At 42.4% G+C, this 21369-nt stretch overlaps 1 protein-coding gene across 1 annotated transcript in view; it reads left to right on the forward strand.

Annotated features, from left to right (window-relative positions):
• The window catches only part of LOC136632764 (potassium voltage-gated channel subfamily A member 7-like), a 51355-nt gene extending 30512 nt beyond the window's left edge, over positions 1 to 20843 (forward strand). The window contains exon 2 of the mRNA XM_066607907.1: positions 16830 to 20843. Within this exon, the coding sequence (XP_066464004.1) occupies positions 16830 to 17696 (867 nt within the window). The 3' untranslated portion in view covers positions 17697 to 20843. The remainder of the gene's footprint in view (positions 1 to 16829) is intronic.
• Positions 20844 to 21369: the final 526 nt, after the last annotated feature.

The raw sequence follows: 21369 nt of genomic DNA on the forward strand, positions 1-21369 counted from the left end.
GCAGAGCTCAGACCACCTGGTGTATTCTGCAAACAGCTCCCGGAGGCTCATTTACACGCAAATAAAGCCGATAAAGTGCTAATGGACATTAGTGTTCATTAGCACTTTATGCAAAATGACCATTGAAAGATTGTCTTTTCGTGTAAATGGGCCTTAAATTCTGTATCAGGACAGGAGAGGTGGGGTGGGTGGTATATTACCTGCAGGTGTTCTTCTCTGTAGATCCTCCGATTGGCTGGTTTCGGGCAATGTTTTTAGGCCATATAAGATGACTGTAGCCATTTTCTAACTACCTTATTTTCACTGTGCACTGTTCTCTGATTGGCCAGTGCTGATCACGTGAGCAGCTCTGGCCAATAAGGGAGCAGGTATAGTGTATAAGTAGTCTAACACCACCAATACACTACAGTGTTAAGTTAGTCAGAAGATTGCATTTGCCATCTTGGACAGCTAAATAATGGCTCCAGAACCAAGTTATTGGAACGACGGCAGAGAAGAACAATGGCAGGTAATTTATCCCCATTCCCTCAAGTTTTGTCCCGGGAGCCTTTAGAAGGCCCCAGAGTAACATGGCAACCCCTAAAGCCATGCTTAGATGCCACAGACAGCACTGACTATGGCATTTAAGCAGTTAAACAGCCACAATTACAGCTAGATCCAACTGTGGCCATTGGCAGTGGCCGTTCAGCTGTAAGAAACAGGTGATAACTTCCAGGTATGAAGCAAGCCAGCTTCATTTCTTACGCTCATGACCTATGACAGATATATCATTCATAGGTCTTCAAGGGGTTAATATTACCAAATTATACAATTCTATTTGTCTGTTTTGACATTGTCTTGGTAATAGGTACTGAGAGTACCACAAGAAAGGAAATAGCTAAAAATGTTTTTAGAAAAGAATCATTCACTCAACTTCTAGGTGCTCTCCCTAAGGAGAAAATATAGCGTTCCTGACCCAGTTCTTAACAAGGGATGCCTATGTGTGCCAGATCGCTCAAGGGGTATCTTAAGACACAAGCCCTAGTTTCACAGCATGTGTCTTCCTTCCCTTGCTAAATCAAAATATAGTGCTCTTCTTATTTTGGCAAACAGAGGAGCAACTACTCAGAAAAGAGCAACCCCTATTTTACCATCCCAGTTCCATAAATGTTGGGCCGTTGTGTAAAATATAAATAAATGTAAAGTAAAAAAGAATGCAGTGAGTTGAAAATCTCATATAACCATATTTTATTCACAGTACAGCATAGAACACATATCAGAAGGTGAAAGTGAGACATTTTTCCATTTAAAAAGTTAAAAATATTTCCTCCAGTTAAAAATATTTACTCATTTAGCAATTGATGGCAGCAACACATCTCACAAAAGTTGGGTTGGGCATGTGTCTACCATTGTGTAGCATCACTTTTTTTTTTCTATAACAGCCTGTAAAAGTCTGGTAAGTGAGGAGACCAGTTGCTGGAGTTTTGGGCGAGGAATGTTCCATTCTTGGCTGCTCAACAGTTCTGGATCTTTTTTCCCAGATTTTTTGTTTCATAATGTGCCAAATTATTTTATTGATAAAAGGTCTGGACTGCAGGCAGGCAAGTTTTGCACCCGGACTATTCTTCTTTGAATCCATGCTGTTGTGATGGATGCAGTATGTGGTTTAGCATTGTCTTGCTGAAATATGCAAGGCCTTCCTTGAAAGAGACATAATCTGTGTAGGAGCATATGTTGTTCTAAAACCTCTATATACTGCTGAGCATTGATAGTGCCTTTCAGGATGTGTAAGCTGCCCATGCCGTAGCACTAATGTAACCCTATACCATCAGAGATGCAGGCTTTTTAACTGTGCACTAATAAGAAGCTGGATGGTCCCTCTCCTCTCAAGTCCACAGGACATGCTGTCCATGGTTTCCAAAAAAATTTTCAAACTCTCATTTATCTGTTCACAGCACATTTTTCCATTTTGCCTCAATCCATTTTAAATGAGCTTTAGCCCAGAGAAGACGCCGAAGTTTCTGGATTGTGTTGGCTTCTTCTTTGCATGATACAGCTTTACCTTGCATTTGTGGGTTGCATGGAGAACTATGTTAACAAACAAGGATTTCTGATTTGCATTACAAAATAATGCCTGTTTTAATGCAGAGACAAGTGAGCCCGTAGATCTCGAGCATCCAGGATTGATAGCTGTCCTTGTTCCTTGTGCACTTGAATTTCTCCAGAATTTCTGAATCTTTTGATATTATGCATTGAAGATGGTGGAAAATGCAAAGTCTTTGCAATTTTACGCTGACGAACATTTTTCTGAAATTGTTCCACAATTTTTAAACCTGCCTCTGACCATCTTTGCTTCTGAGAGACCCTGGCTCTCTAACATGTTCATTTTACACATTAATGTCACTTAGTAGAAAATTGACCCTCCAGCTAGTTTTCATTAGTACCACTTACTTTCCCAGCCTTTTGTTAACCCTGTCCCAGGTTTTTTGAGATGTATTGCTGCCATCATTTTCTAAATCAATTAATTTTTTAACTTCTGATTAGGGATGAGCGAGTATACTCGCTAAAGGCAATTGCTCGAGCGAGCATTGCCTTTAGCGAGTATCTCCCCCGCTCGAGACTGCAGGTTCGGGTGCAGGCGCGGGGGAGCGGTGAGTAGCGGCTGTCATCAGGAGAGAGCGGGGTGGAGAGAGGGAGAGAGAGATCTCCCCTCCGTTACGCCCCGCTCTCCCCCGCAGCTCTGTGCCCGCTGCCGGCACCAGAACCTGCAGTCTCGAGCGGGGGAGATACTCGCTAAAGGCAATGCTCGCTCGAGCAATTGCCTTTAGCGAGTATACTCGCTCATCTATACTTCTGATGTTTTCCATGGTCTTTTGTGAATAAAATATGGTTATGTGAAATTTCCAAATCAATGCATTCTTTTTTGCTTTACATTTATTTACATTTTACATGGGCGTCTCCTACAGGTCAACCCACAGATTTTCAATGGAACTCCAGTCTGGTCTCTGGCTGGGCCATTCCAAAACTTTGATCTTCTTCTGGCATAGCTATTCTTTTGTTGATTTGGAGGTCTGCTTTGGGTTGTTGTCCTGCTGAAAGGTGAAATTCTTCTTCAGCTTTTTAGCAGAGGCCTGAAGGTTTTGTGGAACTGTTCGTAATTCCTTCCACCTTGACTAAAACCCCAGTTGCCATAGCAGAAAAACAGCCCCAAAGCATAATGTTGCCCCACCATCTTCACTGTGGTTGTGGGGTTCTTTTAGTGATGTGCAGTGTTGGCTTTGTGCCAAGCATACCTTTTGGAAATATGGCCACAAAGTTGAACCTTGGTCTCGTCAGACCATACCACGTTCTCCCACATACTTCTTGGTAATATCATGGTCCCTCTTTTCCTGACTAATACTTTTAAACAATCAGATCCCTTTGATGTGCTGCAAGCTCTTTACTGATTTTGCTGAAAAATGCAACTAATAAAATGTAAGAAAAATCCTACTAGAACAGAATCCCTGTAAATAATGGCAGCAGAGTACTGATTACTACTAAACATGAGTTTAAATCTCATTGGCAAATTCTGAACGCAACCACATCTGCAAATACAGTAGGCTCTTCACAATTATGCAACCACATTATTTTAGTTTTGTTTTTTTCCACCCTAAAAGATTTCAGTTTGTTTTTTAATGGTATTGTGCAGATAATGGGTCACACATAGGCCCAATGCACACAGGCGTATTTGGACTGCGGGATCCGGAGCACATGTTTGTCTCCGGATGCCGCAGCAAACACTACCCATAAACATGCTATGCAAAACGCTTTTTTCATGCCTATGAGTGGAAATCAATTGCGATTTTCTGCTTGTGGGTGGAAAATTGCAGCATGTCCTATTCACAGATGGCTTCCATTGACTGCAGTGGAATTGACTGCGATTCATTCTCAGCACTGCGCATGTGCGTCGGTGCTCCAGCCAGCGCATCCACAGCATACAGAAGAAGACAAGTGACAGGTACGCGGGGGTCACTGCCGGGGCACAGGGTCTGATTCCACTATGAAATATTGCAGTTGGAGTCTGACCCGGCCATGTGCATTCGGCCTGAAAGTGAAAATTATGTCAGAAACTATTCATCTTTCCTATTTTTTTTTAACATGACAATAAAATGGCATTTTAAAAAGGGTGTGTAGACTATATACATATATATATATATATATATATATATATATATATATATATATATATATATATATATATGTATATATATATATATATATAATTTGTGTATTTCACAGCAGAAAATACCCCTTTGCATCCTTGTCTCCATTGGACAACATGCTTATAACGTAATTGTCTTTATCTTGAACAGTCCTTTCACATAGGGATGATTCACTTTGGAAATATAACCCCTTGAGTTAAAGGTGCAACTGATGGCAATAAATCTTCTGCTGAGGATTCAGCGGCATGAAATAGCAAATTGTTGGACAAGTTGCCCTTATCTAAAATAGCTGTCACAAGTTTTGCAAGTCTGTCTCCTCCTTGAAATGTCAAGACATTTTTGTTAAGGTAACCAATGACAGAAAGCTTCAGCGACAATCCGATGAACATTGCAGCTTTAGAAAATTTGTCAAGGCATGCAAAATTATTTTTACGAAAATCATGCAGCAAAAATGTCAAGCTAATGATATTAGAAAAAACAGATCATGGTCTGTAGAAGTAGGAAACTGAACTGAAAAGTATAGACTAAGGCCTGGCTCACACAAGCGTATGATCACAGTATAATACACAAGCAGGTTTTGCGTGTGTGATACACTCTACCAATCTCCCATAGGCTCCCATGTTGCAGTCTGTCGGCTGATTTATTTTTATACTCACCCATTCCCACAATCTAGGGGCATCCCTCTTTGAAGTTAAAGGGGTTGTCCCGTGAAAGCAAGTGGGGTTATATACTTCTGTATGGCCATATTAATGCACCTTGTAATATACATCGTGCATTAAATATGAGCCATACAGAAGTTATTCACTTACCTTCCCTGCGCTGGCGTCCCCGTCTCCATGGCGCCGTCTAATTTCAGCGTCTAATCTCCTGATTAGACGCGCTTGCGCAGAAGGGTCTTCTCCCATCTCTTCGCTCCGGCACGAGCCGGCATTCTGGCTCCGCCCCCTTGTACGTGTCATCACATAGCTCCGCCCCCGTCACATGTGCCGATTCCAGCCAATCAGGAGGCTGGAATCGGCACATGTGACGGGGCGGAGCTACGCGATGATGCGTACAAGGGGGCGGAGCCAGAACGCAGCTGCTGCCGGAGCACATGAAGGCCTCCTGGAAGCGCGATGCACCGTGGGACGGGACAACACAGGCGCCATCTTAGCTGCTGAACTTTATAAGTTATTATTTCATCTCAACAGTAAGTAGGAAGCAGTTTTTAAACGGTTTAAAGGGCTGCTTTATGCCGGGGGGTGACTGGGGGAATGTGCAGATTTAAAATTTTGCGGTTTTGGCTCGGGACAACCCCTTTAATTCACAATTTGCCTAAAGGCAATATAACTTAAATTATGGTATCTTTTTACTTCAAGGTATAATCTTTATTGGTATGCAAAAAAAAACAGATATTCACTACATTCCGTATTTCCTACATAGCTAGGTTTATAAAGAAGGAGAAATCCTATCTAACTATTATTGTGTACTAGCGGCGATTCTGGAGTTTACTGAAAACACGTTTCACCACCTCAGTGATGTCATCAGAGATTTGGGGCTAAATGGTAGACCATTGGGGGGGTAAAAGATTATAGCCTTGGATGATCGCATTAACCTGTGTCCTTCAATCCAATCAAGTTTTTTAATGAATTAATAAAGAGCAATATAACTTATGAAGAACAGTCAATCATATGCAATGTTGTATTCACCCTATAGCCATTGGTGATATCATCAACCTGCATCCTCAAATCAGATCAAGCTTCTCAGTGAACCAATAAAGACCAATATAACTAGTGAGGTCAGCCAATCATACATAGTATTGAGTTGACCCTATAGTCTCTGGTGACATCCTTACCCTGTGTCCTCCAATCAGATCAAGTTTCTCAATAAGTCAGTGAAGAGCAATGTAACCATTCACACGCAGTATTAAGTTCACTCTATTGCAAAGATAATGGCTCACCAATACTGTTGCACCTGTAAAACATCAATTATATGTCAATGCTGGCACAAGCATTGCGGGCAGCCAGCGCCCCCTCAAGTTCATTAAGATACATCCCCGTTTCACGTGTCAACAGGAAAAATGTACACCACATATGCTACAGTACCATGGCAAATGTGACTATGCTACAGAGGAACCCGATCCATAAAGATTATTCGCGCATGTGTGATCGATAAGGTGGCTAGGAAGATGCATGCCTCATTACTGTGGTTAACAAGATGTTGTCATTGTGGGAACCGAGAGGTGAACATCAACGACAATCTGCACATTACGGTCCCAGAAACAAGTAAATTCACAACTTACAAAAGAATCCAAGAAATAGAAAACGTGGCAGCATCAGGGTTGCAAATTTATAGAAAGACAAGACAGCAATGATTCGACCTTTCGACCAAGCTTTAAAAAGACCAATAGGTCGAAACGTTGCTGTCTTGTGTTTGTCATGGGAGGATAAAGGTTTTTCTATAAATTTGCAACCCTAATGCTGCCAAGTTTTCTATTCCTTGGATCATCTCTGGAAACCAGTTCATGTCCCACTGTGGCTGCTGCATCGTGACAGTCCGGCCAAAAAGAATAACAGTGTCTTCCATACCATATAAGGAGGAACCCATAATGTTTAAAATGGTTGCGATGATAACACCAGTGATTTATGATTAATATTGCCCCAAGGGATTCATTATCACTGTTCTAGGGTCAACTTAATACTATGTGTGAATGGCTGTTCCTCACAAGTTACATTGCTCTTCATTGGTTCATTGAGAAACTCAACCTGATTGGAGAATGCAGGGTGAGGCCTTAGTCACACGGGCGTTTTTTCCCGTGACTCGCGGATCGCATGACGGATGCGCATCCGCAAATCGCGTGATCGGGGCCGAAAAATCGCCCGAAAAAACTGCTCCTAGCCGCGTTTCATTAGAAACGGGCCGGAGCTGTCCAGCGCATTGAATTCAATGGAGCCGGCAATACAGCCGGCTCCATTGAAAGCAATGGGCTGCGGGCGATCTCATGATGAATTTTCGGGAAGGGCTTAAAAATATAAGCCCTTCCCGGAAATTCATCCAGAAATGTGTAAAAATAAAAAAAATATATATACTCACCTGGTCCCGGCAGACGGAGTTCAGCCGCGGCGGCCGGCAGTTCTCCTGAACTGCTTTCTGTAGTATTCAGCAGCCGGGGCTTTAAAATCCCCGCCTGCTGAATGAGCTGCCTCTGATTGGTCACAGCCTCACCAATCAGAGGCAGCTCTCACTCACACCCATTTATGAATTCATGAATGGGAACGAGTGAGAGCTGCCTCTGATTGGTCACAGCCTGACCAATCAGAGGAAGCTCATTCAGCAGGCGGGGATTTTAAATCCCCGGGTGCTGAATACTACAGAGAGCAGTTCAGAGAACTGCCGCCGGCCGCGGCTGAACTCCGTCTGCCGGGACCGGGTGAGTATATATATATTTTTTATTTTTACACATTTCTGGATGAATTTCCAGGAAGGGCTTATATTTTTTAAGCCCTTCCCGAAAATTCATCGCGAGATCGCCTGCAGCCCATTGCTTTCAATGGAGCCGGCTGTATTGCCGGCTCCATTGAATTCAATGCGCTGGACAGCTCTGGCCCGTTTCTAATGAAATGCGGCTAGGAGCAGTTTTTTCGGGCGATTTTTCGGCCCCGGTCACGCGATTTGCGGATGCGCATCCGTCATGCGATCCGCATATCGCGGGAAAAAACGCCCGTGTGACTAAGGCCTCACCCTGCATTCTCCAATCAGGTTGAGTTTCTCAATGAACCAATGAAGAGCAATGTAACTTGTGAGGAACAGCCATTTAGACATAGTATTAAGTTGACCCTAGAACAGTGATAATGAATCCCTTGGGGCAATATTAATCATAAATCACTGGTGTTATCATCGCAAGCCAATCAGAGGCAGCACTCACTCACCCATTCATGAATTCATGAATGGGTGTGAGTGAGAGCTGCCTCTGATTGGTGAGGCTGTGACCAATCAGAGGCAGCTCATTCAGCAGGCGGGGATTTTAAAGCCCCGGCTGCTGAATACTACTCAGAGCAGTTCAGGAGAACTGCCGGCCGCCGCAGCTGAACTCGTCTGCTTATATTTTTAAGCCCTTCCCGAAAATTCATCGTGTGATCGCTGGCAGCCCATTGCTTTCAATGGAGCCGGCTGTATTGCCGGCTCCATTGAATTCAATGGGCAAACATCATTCTTCTCTGCCACAGCTGTTACAGCTGTGGCAGAGGAGAATGATTTGTCTAGTATATGTTCTCAATGGGGTCGGCGCTGCTGCCGCCGGCCCCATTGAGCGCATATAGAGAAGAGAACAGGAATCGCAGATAGGTGCGATCTGCGATTTCTGTTCTATAATTTATCGGACGAGCGCATAAAAAGCGCTCATGTGTCCGATACCATTGCAAAGCAATGGTTCTATAAAATCGACGGGCGCATACGCAAATCGCGCGAAAAAACGCCCGTCTGACTGAGGCCTGATGATGTCACCAGAGGCTATAAGGTGAACTCAATACTACATATGATTGTTTTACATCTTTCTCACCCGAGGAGATCAGCGGGATCCATGGCTTTAGAATACTGTTATAGATTTATGGAATGTGGATCCACTGGACCAACCAACCAGGCTGAGACCTGTCCTGGAGTGGGAGGAAGCTGACTCCTCAGGTAGAGCGACTGTAGCAAGGAATTCAGAATGAACTCAGACTCAGGAATACAGACAAAACTCAGATTCAGGAATACCGACAGAGCTCAGACTCAGGAATACAGACAGAACTCAGATTCAGGAATAGCGACAGATCTCAGACTCCGGAACTCAGAACAGAGAGACGGACTACATACTCATGGACAGGGAGGGGCAAGACAGACTGCCGAACACCCACAACACTCTCTAGCATACCTGTATGAATAAACATGCAATTGATATACTAAGTATGAAAAATTAGTTTGTGGATTGGCCAAGTCACTTAAATCGTGAGCCCATTTCAAGGGTCCTCGTTGTCTCGCGATCCCTACTCTAACGAGACAACCCAACTAACCTCAGGATACCTGCCTGCAAGCAGGGCGATCACCCCAATAGGGACGGCCCCACACTGGAACCTAAGGACCTAACTAGCCCTAGATGGTAAATGATCCAAGCAGCACAGGACTACACGCACAAATATATAGATATAGATTTAGAACTGGTGACAATGCCAGAACAGATAGATCAGAAGGCCTACAACAGACCCAGCACAGAGGAAAACCAGCAGACACTGATAAAGGAGCTGGTATATATAGGCAACAGACCTGAGAGATTGGCTCACTGGGGCAAACCACACCCAGCCAGCACAATCAACCACACCTGTGAAGCTGAGTTGCTGGGAAAACATGTAGAACAACAGATCCCAGCGGAACGCTCTAACAGATTGGCTGTTACTCACAAGTTATATCGGCTCTTATTAGTTCACCTGAGAAACTTGATCTGATTGTAAGATGCTGATTGATGATGCCACCAGTGGCTATAAGGTGAACTCAATACTGTGTGACTGACTGTTCCTTACAAGCTAAATCAGTCTTTATTGGTTAATTGAGAGACTTGATCTGATTGGAGGATGCAGGTTGATGATGTCACCAGAGGTATAGGATAAATTCAACATTACGTATGATTGGCTGTTCCTCACTAGTTACATTGGTCTTTATTAATTCATTGAGAAACTTGATTAGATTGGAGGATGCAGGTTGATGTGGTCATCCAAGGCTGTAAGATGTCCTTCACCCCCAATTGTACTGCAATTTAGCCCCAAACCCCTGATGACACCACTGAGGTGGTGAAACATATTGGGGGGGGGGGGGCTCAATAATTGTTATATAGGATTTCCCCTTCTATATATATATATATATATATATAGCTATCTAGGAAATATGGAAAATAGCTAATATCTGTTAGAGCAACATGTGGAGGATACTGAGTTTTCAAATACCCCTTTTTAACTGTCTAGTAAAGGGATATCATAATTTGGGTTATATTGCCTCAGGCAAATTGTGAGTTGTCTATTATATCCTGGTTTTCCTGGGGTCTTGTAGTAGATACCTTCCCCTCTAAAGTTGGTGCGCGGCATGAAAGTCTGAATCTTTTCAGAGTCCCGTGCACATGCTCTCCCATAAATGTGTATAGCATGCTCATGGGACTATGAAAAGGGGGCACTACTGGATCACGGAAGTGGGTGAGTATAAAAATATATCACTCGGCTCCCTGTCACGCCTTCTAGCAGCACCATAACTTAGTTTATGGTGCTCTGGGGATGTAACCAGTTCCCTTTAAACAGGCGATTACTTAAAGGGGTTGTCCCGCGCCGAAACGGGTTTTTTTTTAATTCAATAGGCCCCCCGTTCGGCGCGAGACAAACCCAATGCATGTGTTAAAAAAAAAAAACGTTTAGTACTTACCCGAATCCCCGCGCTGCGGCGACTTCTTCCTTACCTTACTAAGATGGCCGCCGGGATCTTCACCCACGATGCACTGCGGGTCTTCTCCCATGGTGCACCGTGGGCTCTGTGCGGTCCATTGCCGATTCCAGCCTCCCGATTGGCTGGAATCGGCACACGTGACGGGGCGGAGCTATGAGGACCAGCTCTCCGGCACGAGCGGCCCCATTCACCAGGGAGAAGACCGGACTGCGCAAGCGCGTCTAATCGGGCGATTAGACGCTGAAATTAGATGGCACCATGGAGACGAGGACGCTAGCAACAGAACAGGTAAGTGAATAACTTCTGTATGGCTCATATTTAATGCACGATGTATATTACAAAGTGTATTAATATGGCCATACAGAAGTGTATAACCCCACTTGCTTTCGCAGGACAACCCCTTTAATGTTAGCAGACTAGACCCTGTAAAAGAGTCTAAGAAGATGTGGTATAATGGTCCATCAGTTAACAGGTTCAAATCCCTTAAAGGTAATCTGTCACCATCTTTTTGCTGTTCTCACTGAGAGCACCATTAGGGAGTGCATGTCACACTTATTGCAGCCATATCCACACAGCAGCCATACCACTGCATTCGGTGTGCCTGTCACTACCCTCAGAGAGGGGTGCAAAAAGATGGTGACAGAGTCTTTTTAGCACCTGTGGATGAATGCCATCGCGGGTGATGGGCTTTTTCAATATCTCATTTTCTCAGACGCAGCTGTCCATCTTCTTTTGTAAAGTTAGTAATATCGGCTGGAGAACAATGATTACTTTTCTTCTCAATGAGCTATGGCACTAGCTACTCACCGGTGATGGAGAACACAGATGAAATGTTTATCTGAGCATTCCCTCTCTCCTCTATGATTGAATTCCAAAGTCATCCTTTAGAGGGACAATATTAGTAGATTTTTTTCTTTATGGCATTTAAATTTTTATAACATTTTTTCAGGTTTATTTTAAGATCATTAATGATTTGTTTTTGCTAACCTGATTTCACTTTTGCATTTTCTGTTGGGATATTTATAAGCCTGGGAAGCTTTTTCTCAACCCTCATTTAAATGTTCTATGATTAATTACCATATATACTCGAGTATAAGCCTAGTTTTTCAGCACATTTTTTTGTGCTGAAAAAGCCTCCTTCGGAAGGGTTAAAAAAAAAACTCTGTACTCGCCTCCCAGACGGCGTCTGTGTCCCCGGCGGTGGTGCGGCAAGCTGCTTGAATTCCTGTGTTCCCGGCAGCGATGCAGCAAGCTGCTGGAAATCTCCCCGCTGTCATCCCCCGCCATCCTCTCTGCTCTGCTCTGTCATCCCCCGCCATCAACGCTGTGATTGGATCGAGCGCCAGCCAATCACAGCCAGCGCCCGATCATTCACAGCCACTCGCAAGATGCTTTAGAATTTTCTCCACTGTCAGCTCCCTGCTCGGCTTTTAAATCCCCCGCCGTCAGTGCTGTGTAAGTAAGGGCTGTGATTGGATTGAGTGCCGGCTGTGATTGGCTGGCGCTCAATCCAATCACAGCGCTTACTTACACAGCACTGACAGAGGTGACAGAGCCGAGCAGAGAGGACGGCGGGGATGACAGCGGGGAGAATTCACGCAGGTTGCCGCACAGACACAGACGCCGGCTGGGAGGTGAGTATGGAGGTTTTGTTTTTTACCTAGTATATACTGGAGTATATCTCGGCTTATACTCGAGTCAATAAGTTTTCCCGGTATTCTGTGGTAAAACTTATTGACTTGGCTTATACTCGGGTAGGCTAATACTCGAGTATATACGGTATATTCAGTTCTTCCCTAATCAGCCATATTGGTTTCCTTTTAGTCCTGGACATTTTTTGTTACCAGAGGATATAGACCTAGTACATGATTTCTGTAATATTTTTTTTTTACTCCCCCATAGCTTTAGTATCACTATTTACCAGCACAGTGTATAAGAATAAGCTCTTCCTTAGCTGACTGAATTCTGCTTCCCTAAAGCTCCAGGTTTTTGTAACTCCCCTTTGTACTGTTCAATTGAATATCATTTTGAAACATCATATTATAGTGACTGTTGCTCAAGTGCTCTTGGACCTGCAAATCTGATATTGTACCTGGTCTATATGGTTTATGGTTTGTTTTGAGAGGGTTATGTAGGGTTTCTGGGGAAGGCAATGGCAAACCACCCCGCAAAAGCAGTCTGCCAAAAGAAGTTATGATGTGACGTCAGTCATGACTTGGCGCTTGCACCAGGGGACTCTACCTTTTATGTAGGGTTTATATCAAGCAAGTAGTGATTAAAATGGCCGCTAAAAATACAAAGGCTATGCTGGTATACAGTGGAGGTTATCCAATTAACATGTTTTAAAGGTTACATTTTCTTGTTCATATCATGAATCATATAAACTGTAAAGGGTATGAGATATAGTAAAATTAAAGCATAACTTTTAATTGATAAAAATGCCATGGTTCTCATTAAGAGAAACCAAGTAATCTTGTAGATATGATACCTCTTAGTGGCTAACAAAAAACATGATGTTACAGCGAGCTTTCGAACTTACTTAGGGTACTTCCATAATTGCATAGATCTGAAGATGCATACATATACACATGAAAAGGCACAGACATGGCGTCATTAATTTGCACTTAATACCAGAACAGTTTGAGCAGAGGAGTAAATACTTAATTAGTCCACTGATAAGGGATGTGAATTTTTTATGGTCCTTAAATTGGTGTTAGGGGGTCACCAGGCCTGTGCGTTATCTCTGCTATAAATTTCTCATAATCGCCAGTCACGCATGAACCCTCTTGAGGAATTTAGGCCTGTGTTAAAAGTATCATGCGTGACTGGCGATATTCTATATTACCCTTCTAATACGTTTCATCCAATAACAGCAGGCTCCTCAGGGAAGCGCCTCAGGTTAAGTGTGATAAAAATGAGGTACCAGTGGACACTTATAAAGGGTGTGAAAATGACATACTGCATATTACAGCACTGCATTGGAATGCATTGGCAGGTGATATAGAACATGTTTTTCTCTTCTTAGTTAGGGTCTGCAAGGGCTTCCAAATTAAGGTAAAACCTTGGACGGGGTCCCCCTTCTCAGGGTAGTTACTCTGTATTGGACCTCAGGGCCAGCTAGTTGATAGGGATTGATAGGGTGAGTGTTTCTTATATTATTATCCTCCTGATGTATAATTGTGGAAAAGGCCTATTGTTCCCTTGGATTACAGAACACTACTGGTATCAGCATACTCTGTGACATACGAGGTGCTAATTCTCTGTATGGTGGTAAGATTATTCCATCTTTAATTGTATATTGGTGGCTCTGATCTATGTTTTGTAGGCAATATGTGCTTTTGTAGTTGTTTGCACTTGTATCCATTAAGTTTTTCTTGATTTTGTATTGCTTTGGCCAGCTGTATTATACTTCCATATGGATCTTACTATTACCATGCGGCGGTTTCTGGTCCTCCTGGGGCGGCGGTGTGCGGGATCCCGTGGTTGGGGCATGTCCCAGTGGCTTGTTGTCTGGCTGCCGTATGCTAACTGGGGCTAACATGCTACTGCATGGTATACAGTGACATATGTCAGGTCTTTGTTAGAAACATACTTCACATATGTAGGGCTTAGACATAGTTTTCCAACTGAGCACTGAGTCTCATAATAGACTGTTTTGTAGAGCTCACCCTTCAGTAGTTATCTCATTATAATCACGGGCAAGTGTTACCATGTGGCGGTTGCTGGTCCTCCTGAGGCGGCTGTGTGCGGGGGCCTGCGGTCGGGGCGGGCCCCCCCGGCTTGTTGTCCGGCTACCGGGGGCGCGGGTGCCTGGCCGGAGTGGTGCTGGTGGCGGGCGGCACTGTGCGCTTGCGCACCTTTGAGTACAGCTGCCGTGCACGAGCTCCCTTTTATTATGTTCTGTTGGGAGTTGGCTGTCTCCCTCTCTCCGCCCCTGGGCGGAGGCTTTTGTTTAAAGGTTAGGCAGAGACTTGCAATCACTGACAGTTATTGGTTTCCCTCAGTGTGCTAGCTAGTCTGCCTCTGTTGGTCTCCTGCTTCTGTCAGCTTGTCTTCTATACCTTGCTATTATCTGCCAGGTTTTTCCATCTGCCTCAGTTCTGCTTAGTATTGTTTGTGTTGGTTATTTACATCTGCCTTTCTGTCAGTATTCTACCCTTTCCATCCAGGTACGCCAGCATCCCTTTTTCGGGCCCTAGTTGGACCAGTGGGGTAAGCCAGGAGTGGAGGCAAGCAGGCAGGTACAGGGGTTGTGGGTGAGATCTAGGGCACCCGAGCTGGCGTATCATGGGTTGTATACCATAACATTTACATTTTAATGCATATAAATGAAAAGTTTTAATTTTACTATATCTCTCCTCCTTTATTTTTTTATATGGTTGGCTGTTATGGTGGAGTACAGCATAGAGGTTATACTTGTTCTATTAATGTTTTTGATATCATGGAACCAAAAACTCATTGCTATGTGTCTAGGCTTAGTAACTCATTCATTTGGAAGGAATACCCCCATCTCTAAAGTTTGAAAGGTTATGTCCTGATGTGACCCATATTATTTACATGAGTAGTCAGATCATTTGAGGTCAATAGTAGAACTGAATTATGAAGTCTTCTGTGACTGCATGGATAGGCTTGGAGATGTTTTTGAAGCACTACAGCGAATCAAGTATCCAAAAATAAATCTCATTTTGAAATGTTTGTGTCCCCTAAAAAAGCCACATTGGGTGTATGTTTGCCCAGCAGAATTTATTTGAAGCTCATGGCACCTTGCCTTCAGGAGTCACCAACTTGTGTTTCATTTTACACTAGTACTTATCACTTGCACAGGGTCTGCTTTCAAGTCTGAAGATAGTACAGCAGGTTCTGAACACAGAGTTCTGGGATACGTAACCTTTAATTAACAGGTTGTACAGAGTTTGTCATATTGTAACAGAATATTGTGCAAACTTGATTGATATAGTTTAATTGCAATTCCTTTTGTTAACCCTTTCCAATCCAATTTGTATATTGGTTTTCCCAGGGGGCTTACTCTTTTTCTGCCATTATACAATAGCACAATATGCTGGCTAAAGCCAGTACTGCATGAGGTGACACTTTGGATAGGCTCCAACAACAGAGAGGCTGGCAATATACAGTAAGAGAACCCCAACGGATGTCTTCCAACATCTGAGCTGTACAGCCTTAAATCATAATGTCTTCAGAGGTCTCACAGTGGATTGGAAAGGGTTAATTATTAGTCTAAATTTAGTTTCTTGTGATCAAAATGTATACAATGTTCATTGCCTGTCAATGGTCAATGACCATGTTACTCAATGACTCCTGCCATGAATCATGATTGCTCCTCTTTTACCATTTTGAAACCTTGAAGTCAACCACCCTATTAGTCATCAACTTGGAAACGGGAGGAAAAATAATGTTCAAATCAGTATAAGGTCAATTATACCCATTTACTTAACCTCCTTCTTTAAAGGGGTTGTCCAATTATAATTCGACTTTTAAAAATCAGAGCAAAATGAGTTAAAACAATAAAACGATACTTACCCATCCTCGGTCCCAGCAATCCAGTGTGGCAGCCATGCAATTCTTCCCAGTTGAAATCAGGTGCGCTACCTTCCAGTCAGAGACCACAGCATTATAGTTCTGAACTCCTAGCATTATGGTGCCCCAGATGAGAGGCTGATGTCAGGAGAACAGGCAGTGATGCTGTGGCCTCTGATTGGCAGGTAGTGGCTACTTGAAATCCGCTATCAACACAGAACGGAAGGATTGCTGGGCTGTAGTGCTGGATCACCGCGACTGAGGACCAGTAAGTACTATTTCTTTTATTGTTTTAACCAGTTGGCAGTCTGATTTTAAAAACTCAATTTTTAACCGGACAACCTTTTTAAGAGGATCTCTGCTGACATGTGTGTTTTAGTAAACACTTATTCATATTCCCCATGAAATATCAATTCTGCAGCATCTTTTCTTAAAACTGTTCATCACGCAGTTCCTCTGTTATTCTTTTTGGAAATGTATGAAATAATTTGACAACTGGATGGACATTACCATTTCCACTGTCAATAGGGTGTGTCATTGTTAGCACTGATTGGTGGGTGCCAATGCAGGGACATGTCCCATTGACAAAGGTAAAAATAACACCCAGCTGTCAATTCAAAAAAGTTCTCCTATATATTCTAAATGTGATATATCTTTTTTTTGTTGTTGCAGGTGCAGCCGTATCACAGGAGTAATATCACACAAACCTTTAAAGAGAAAAATCCATTTCATGATCCTTTCTTTATTGTGGAAACAATATGCATCTGTTGGTTCTCTTTTGAACTTACTGTACGTTTCATTGCCTCTCCCAGCAAGGCAGCTTTCTTCAAGGATATCATGAACATGATCGACTTTGTGGCTATAATACCATACTTTGTTGCTCTGGGTACAGAACTTGCTCGCAATAAAGGTGTAGGCCAACCAGCTATGTCACTGGCCATTCTTAGGGTAATCCGTTTGGTGAGAGTCTTTCGTATCTTCAAGCTGTCCCGACACTCCAAGGGACTACAGATCTTGGGACAAACACTGAAAGCAAGTATGCGAGAACTTGGACTTCTCATATTCTTTCTGTTTATCGGAGTTATACTTTTCTCTAGTTCTGTGTACTTTGCAGAAGCAGATCATGAAGAGACCAAGTTTACCAGCATACCTGAAGCATTCTGGTGGGCTGTGGTCACAATGACAACAGTAGGCTATGGAGATATGTCTCCTGAGACTGTTGGTGGCAAACTGGTGGGTTCACTCTGTGCAATTGCCGGTGTGTTGACCATATCTCTTCCTGTGCCAGTCATTGTATCCAACTTCAGTTATTTCTATCATCGTGAGACAGAGTGTTCAGATACAGGCCAGTATGATCACATTGGTTCATGTCCTAATGGCCCACCCCTTACTCCAAAGAACAAAGTGAAGAATAAGAGTCCCATACTGGATAAACTTAATTTATGTAGCAATTCCAAAGCAGAATACCTGGATGGACTGGGCCCTGTGGATAATAAACATATGAATTCTGGCCAGTCACATATAATAACTGAAGTCTGACATTTGCAACTATGGCTTAATCCCATCTAGTATCATTTCATCAACATCATCTTTATCACATTCATCATCATTACATCACCCCCTGTTTTGGAGTCTTAAATGAAAAGCATGGCGTCCAATCAGTTGGAGAAAATATGAATATTATCATGCTCAATTTTTTAAAATACCTGACTTACTTTAAATTAGGAAGAACACTGAAAGTGTATTCATGGCTTTTGCAAGGTAAACAAGATTTCCACAGATGATGCTGATGAAGTCTCATTACTGTAAAATGCAGAATTGGGATTGACATGAGATGAAAGATGTGAATTATTGAAAGAAACGTATAACATGAGCATTGCAGGGAAGACTAATGGATTGCACTTACTTTTGGCCAACTAAATTCAGCACTTACTTTTGGCCAATGGAAGGTTCTTCAGAAGTTGAAGAATGAAGAAGCCAACAACTATGAACATACTGCACTATTAAAATTACATCTGCTGGAGAGCAGAGGGTCACAGATATTGAGAGCAGGCTCAAGTAACAGCAAATGACTAAATTCACAAATAGGACAACAAAGGTAGCTGATGCTAAAAGAGCAGAAAACGACATCTGCCTGGTCGTCAAAGACAGTAGAACAGGCTGATTGTATGGTAGCATTATACTGTACCACTGAATGTCATCTATTATAATAATGTGATCCTTAAAGACTGGAAAATTTGGCGTTCACCTAGAATGGAACCAGAAAATTTATGTTTGTGAAATATTTTATTTAATCCATTTTAATAGTCTTTGGGTTTACAAACATTTTTGTCATTTTTTTATATATATATGAGCTCTGTCTTTGAAGAACACTGCAGTACCCAAGGGGGATCTCTATATATATAGGTTTGGAGAAAGATTCCTAAGGCAAAAGCTTCTAGTGGCATGACTGGTTATACCTAGTTCACTGTTACTTCCCTGGTCACTGGCTATATGGGACAACTTATGTGTGAAGTCTCAGAAAAGGTGCAATGTTCTTCTGCTATCCAAACTTAAGTCAAACCTCTTGTCTTAATGATTGATAAAAGTCTTCATTTTTTAAGATAATAATAAAATGTAAGTTTCTTCACTGGAAATCAAGGCACAATCCATCCCCTCCAATGTTGAAGTGGAGCTTTACATGGCTGCATCACCTCTTATAACCTCTAAGTTTTAACATGTACTAGGTTCACAAGGAGTCACTTGAAGCTGTGGGGTCCCAATGTAGAATCTGTAACAAGGTTCCCCACCTATCATTGGCTATTTCTAATGCTGGTATCTTCTTATGTGGAAAAGGTGCCTTTAGCTCCCCTAAGGCCCAGGTGCAACTGCTACCTCTGCACCCCCTATAGCTACTCCCCTGAAAGTCCTTAGACCTGCTTAGGCTATCTCTGTATTTGACTTTAAAATATAGAGATACTTGTGATACCAGCAAAATATTCTTCTCCTAACACAAATGGTAAGAAATATCAAGTTTTGACTACTTATCTCTATAGATCGACAATTGTTTTAGGGTAGAAAATATCCATTGTGTCCAGCATGCCATAGTGTGGTAGGAGGACAGCTAAAGTTGTTCTACATTGTGTGAGGAATACAGTAAACAACTCCTCATATCTTAACTTCTTGGACTATGATCACAGCCGAGTTATGAGTTAGGCTATACAAAATAGTAACATCAGAAAGGCGCTTCTTTAGTTATAAATATATTAACAAAACGAGACATGACCTACGTAAGGTGGCCTATGTACATTGGCAATTCATTGGCTTATCGGCAGTGGCCAAGTGATTGGCTTTGATCAATGGATGATAACTCTATTGCTCAAAAAATGTAACAGACCTACTTAACAAGGCCTTTGGTCATCATTAATATAGTGTCTAACAACAACTGGCCAAAATTGTCTCATTAGAAACACCAGCAAAATATTTTCGGTATTGCAGAGGAATGTTCTAATGATGTAGCCATAGTTAAAAAAATTTTGGTCAACCTTAAGTAACTTAAACATGACATATTGATGTACCCCAGAAGAAGATCTAACCTATAGGGGCAAGTTAGAAGAAAGAAAACTACAGCAACATATCTTCTACATAGACGAACCAACAAGAGCCAAAAACCAGACTGCAGCAATTATGGAAACAATTGCATATGATAGCTTCACTTCAAAGTTGTGATATAAGTGAACTGGAGGAGTGTCTACTATTTCCTTCTCTACCTCTCTTCTGAAAGCAGTTAGGCCATGGTTTTCAATCAATCAATTGGCCTACCTAAGGGTCTTGCAGGGTAGATAGCTTATTTGTATTCTAAGGTACTTTTATACGGGATGACAGTCAGGCACTTAAATGCCCAACAGCTGTCCCAACAATTTTCGCTCCTGTACTTTCAAGCAGGAGCAATAATTGTTCTCTGAATGGAGGTGGAGTGCGCCAGAGATCTCTTCTGACCATCCGCCTCCATTCAGAGTAAACACACAGTTGTGCATAGATGAATGACTGCCGGTTTAAACAGGCCAACAGCCGCTTGGTTTTTAGGTGAACTAAAAACCAAACAACTCCAATAAATAAGCATCTCTTGCTCACTCGCTCTGTTGGATCCCACGTTTGCAGGGGACAATAGTCGCCTGTATTTGCTTTTTTGAGTGACTGGTCTGGCAACTATCGGCCCATGTGAAAGTACCCTTAATAAGCCTTTCTCTCCAGCAAGACAGCTATTGAGGTGAAGTGATCAGCTGAAGATTTGTTCCTGGGGATGGAGGGTTGTGTGATGTGAAGCCTTGATGACACGTAGGGAAATAAAACATATACGCCTTCAGAGCATTCAAGAAAAGTGGTCAATGACTTCTACTTAAAGAGTGTGAACTGTTAAAGCTGGCATTGCTTTTTTGAATTTCTTATGATTATTACAAACTACATAATTCTATTTGTAAAGGAGCCACCGTGGTGTTTTGAGTGCTTTTTTGCATATATAATATGCTATTATTTAATTAGCAAGAGATGACACTATGCAAATTGTTTACACAGGACTACTATATGAAAGTGCCAAACATACACTGGCCAGTGCCATAGGCCGCTTCTTAATACAGTACATGTAAGCACAACGTCATCTTGGAAAATGTATATTTATCTAAAAATAAACCATTTATTTATTGCAAAGAGTGATTTGTTAAATTTTTATTGTGATTGTTTACAGTTGTGGATTTTCTTTCATTTATTTTTTCTGGCATTTTCTATGGTTTCATATTATAAGATTCATGATATAGCCTTAGTATAGGCCATGAATAGGGCTGGTGTTCTAATGTATGGAGCAGCTTTGTTTCCAGTAACATACAGCTCTGTACATTGCACCAATGGCCTGACATGATACTGCAGGCTGAGTGCTACTGAAGAGACCCCCGCCAAACAGCTATTGATGAAATCATTAAAGGGGTTGTCCCGCGGCGAAATCAAAATATTTTTTTTTCTACCTACCCCACATTGTGCCCCGTTAAAAACAATCCCTTTGTTATTTTTTTTGAAAAAAAAAATCGCTTACCTGCATCCACGTTCGGGCAGTTTCTCCTTTTCTTCTTTTAAAGATGGCCGTCAGTCCTTTCCCAATGATGCACCGCGGTTTTCTCCCATGGTGCACCGCGGGTCTTCTCCCATGGTGCACCGTGGATGTCTTGCGTTCCACTGCCGA

The sequence above is a fragment of the Eleutherodactylus coqui genome, chromosome 6, assembly GCF_035609145.1.
Source record: "Eleutherodactylus coqui strain aEleCoq1 chromosome 6, aEleCoq1.hap1, whole genome shotgun sequence".
NCBI lineage: Eukaryota > Metazoa > Chordata > Amphibia > Anura > Eleutherodactylidae > Eleutherodactylus > Eleutherodactylus coqui.